The 2,368-nt window shown below is 33.1% G+C and overlaps 1 protein-coding gene across 1 annotated transcript; it reads right to left on the reverse strand.

The window, feature by feature from the left end:
• On the reverse strand, positions 1 to 2,182 carry LOC109863025. Its single transcript, XM_020443202.1, has 7 exons — positions 2,060 to 2,182; positions 1,539 to 1,799; positions 1,402 to 1,461; positions 1,151 to 1,312; positions 866 to 1,074; positions 618 to 783; positions 1 to 503 (listed from the first exon to the last, which is right to left on the reverse strand). Exons 2-7 carry the CDS (start codon positions 1,768 to 1,770, stop codon positions 412 to 414), a joined length of 921 nt encoding a protein of 306 aa, XP_020298791.1. The 5' UTR covers positions 1,771 to 1,799; positions 2,060 to 2,182; the 3' UTR covers positions 1 to 411.
• Between the last annotated feature and the right edge of the window lie 186 nt (positions 2,183 to 2,368).

The raw sequence follows: 2,368 nt of genomic DNA on the forward strand, positions 1-2,368 counted from the left end.
CTCATGACACTACAGTTGTTGAAAACAGAACACATAAATTGCACATAATCAAAAAATAAAAACAAAGTCAAAGATTATTTTTAGCTCTATGAAATGAATTGTCCTTAGAACAGAGAAGTACTAAACATATGTAGAATACAAGCAAATATGAAAAAATAATGCAGAACAATGTCATATAAAGACGCTAATTTGTGTAAAGTACACAATTGTGTAAAGTTGATTTTAAAGATCAACTTAACACAAGCATGTGTATAAGTCTTAAAATTTTACATTAATTAAAATTTTAATACACAGCCTTTTTCTTGAAGTTATTCATGCTTACATTTGAAAGCATTAATAACTTGAAGCACTAAAAAAATTCAAACAAAAAACCACAGCCTTACACAAAAAATCACATTTAAAATCAAGACTTTAAGAACGTTGCATTGAGATGTTAAACCATCTTTTCATCTTATCTTCAAAAACATGAACTGGCAGCTCACCAAACTTCTTTAAGCATACATCTTAAAAGTAAAAACATAGTTCAAGTCAGTTGATGAAGTCTTTTTGAAAAAATAAGTAAATAATACAAAATCTTAAAAACAAATAATAATAGTTGTATTTTCATACGTACGTACATTCTACCAGTTTCTTAGTTGTTGATTTTTCAAAGCTGAGCTTGACTCCACCTGTGCCCTTCCAGCTTATTATGCGAGCAAGTTGGTTGGAGATGAGGACGGCCAGAATGGAATACGTAAAAGATGAGGCTGTCTCGCCTTTTCCCTTTTTTCCAAGATACTTCATCTGAAATGTATAACAAATAATTTAAAAATGTTTTATGTCAAAAAAACAATAATAGAGTAACAACAGAATAAGTAAGATTCACCATATTATTGAAAATTGGTTCATTCTTTAAATAAGATTCAAATTCTGCCAAATCATTCTCTGTGTTTAAAGGTAAAGAAGGAAATCCTTGTGGACGGTCAAACCTAGACTCATCAGGAAATAGCTCGTCTAATATTCGGCTCATATTGATACTAAGCCAATCCACTTTTCTATGAAGCTCTTGAAGGAGATTAAGATGCATTTGGTTTTCTGTCAAAGATAAACACATTAACATACTTCTAAATTATTTTATTCATAAAAATACTCAGAGATGATTTGAACTTACTGCTAGTCGTTTCTGGGTCTTTAAAAAAATCTGATGTCTTCTGCTCGGGCATGGACTGACATGACTGACTTTCACGTACTATCTCTTTTACTGATTCATGAACACCAGGGTTATCATGCAATTTCTTTGAAGCTTTAGAACTGCTTGCTTGTGATGGAAATGCTACAAATAATAACAACAATACGTAGAATTCAACAAAAGAATTCATTTCTCATGTAAAGCCTTAGCTGCTCATAGTACAAAAAACATACCTCCAGATAGACTTTTTGCTTGTGATGGTTCTGATGTGGTGCAGCTATATGCTGATGAGTCTATTACATGTAACAAAATAAAGTTTTTCAAAAAGTAATGCATGGATAAGTCAGAGAAAACTTAGCAAAATACGTACGTTTATTTAAAGGAAAAGATGATGATGATTGTTTGCCAGAATATTCAATTCTGAAATTATATTCTAAATCTTGCTGGGGTGAAGTTGAAACAGGTAGAGTAAAATAATCATCATTGTCAATTTGTTCTTCTTCACTTAGGTCAAAAGCAGATCTCTGATCAGTTTCCATGTCATCATTTTTTGCAGTAACTGTCCAGGGCCGTTTTGACGGCGAGGCCATTGCTTCACGCATCACATTTTCATTAATGTCCTTGTTAATCGCTGTTTTAGAAAGTCAACCATGGATGATATTCACAAAATAAGAAAGAAATTCTGCACGTAATTTGCACTAAAATTTCAATGATTAAAAACACTAACTATTATTGAAAGACTTCTCAGTAGAAAAATTACAACAAACATGTTTTGATTGGTTTTTTGTAGGCGATTTGACCAATACCGCTGAGACAGCAGAAGTTTTTTGCTTCTTTTTGGCTGCTGCCTTTGCTTGAGCACTTTCAAGCAGAAAAGCTTCTTTAACTTACTGGACAGAGTAGGAATAGGTGCTGGAATGTCTTTAGAACTTCCAACTCTTTTTGTAGTCTTCTTAGTACCCAGCAAACAATTTTTTCTGACTTCGCAGACTTTGGCAACAGAAACTGTGTGCAGAAACGCTACAGTACGGAAACATGCTTTGGTGCTGGCAAAACTGTTAGCACATAGAGACAAAAAACGCAACAACTCTGTTGGCACATACATGAGACTATTGCGGCCAAAATGATTCCATATATGTTAGTGAAATTGATAACAAATAGATGGTCGATAGCAAGCAAATCTGCTTTAGCAATACTGTG

The sequence above is a fragment of the Pseudomyrmex gracilis genome, unplaced genomic scaffold (assembly GCF_002006095.1).
Source record: "Pseudomyrmex gracilis isolate BER0280 unplaced genomic scaffold, ASM200609v1 scaffold_2918, whole genome shotgun sequence".
NCBI lineage: Eukaryota > Metazoa > Arthropoda > Insecta > Hymenoptera > Formicidae > Pseudomyrmex > Pseudomyrmex gracilis.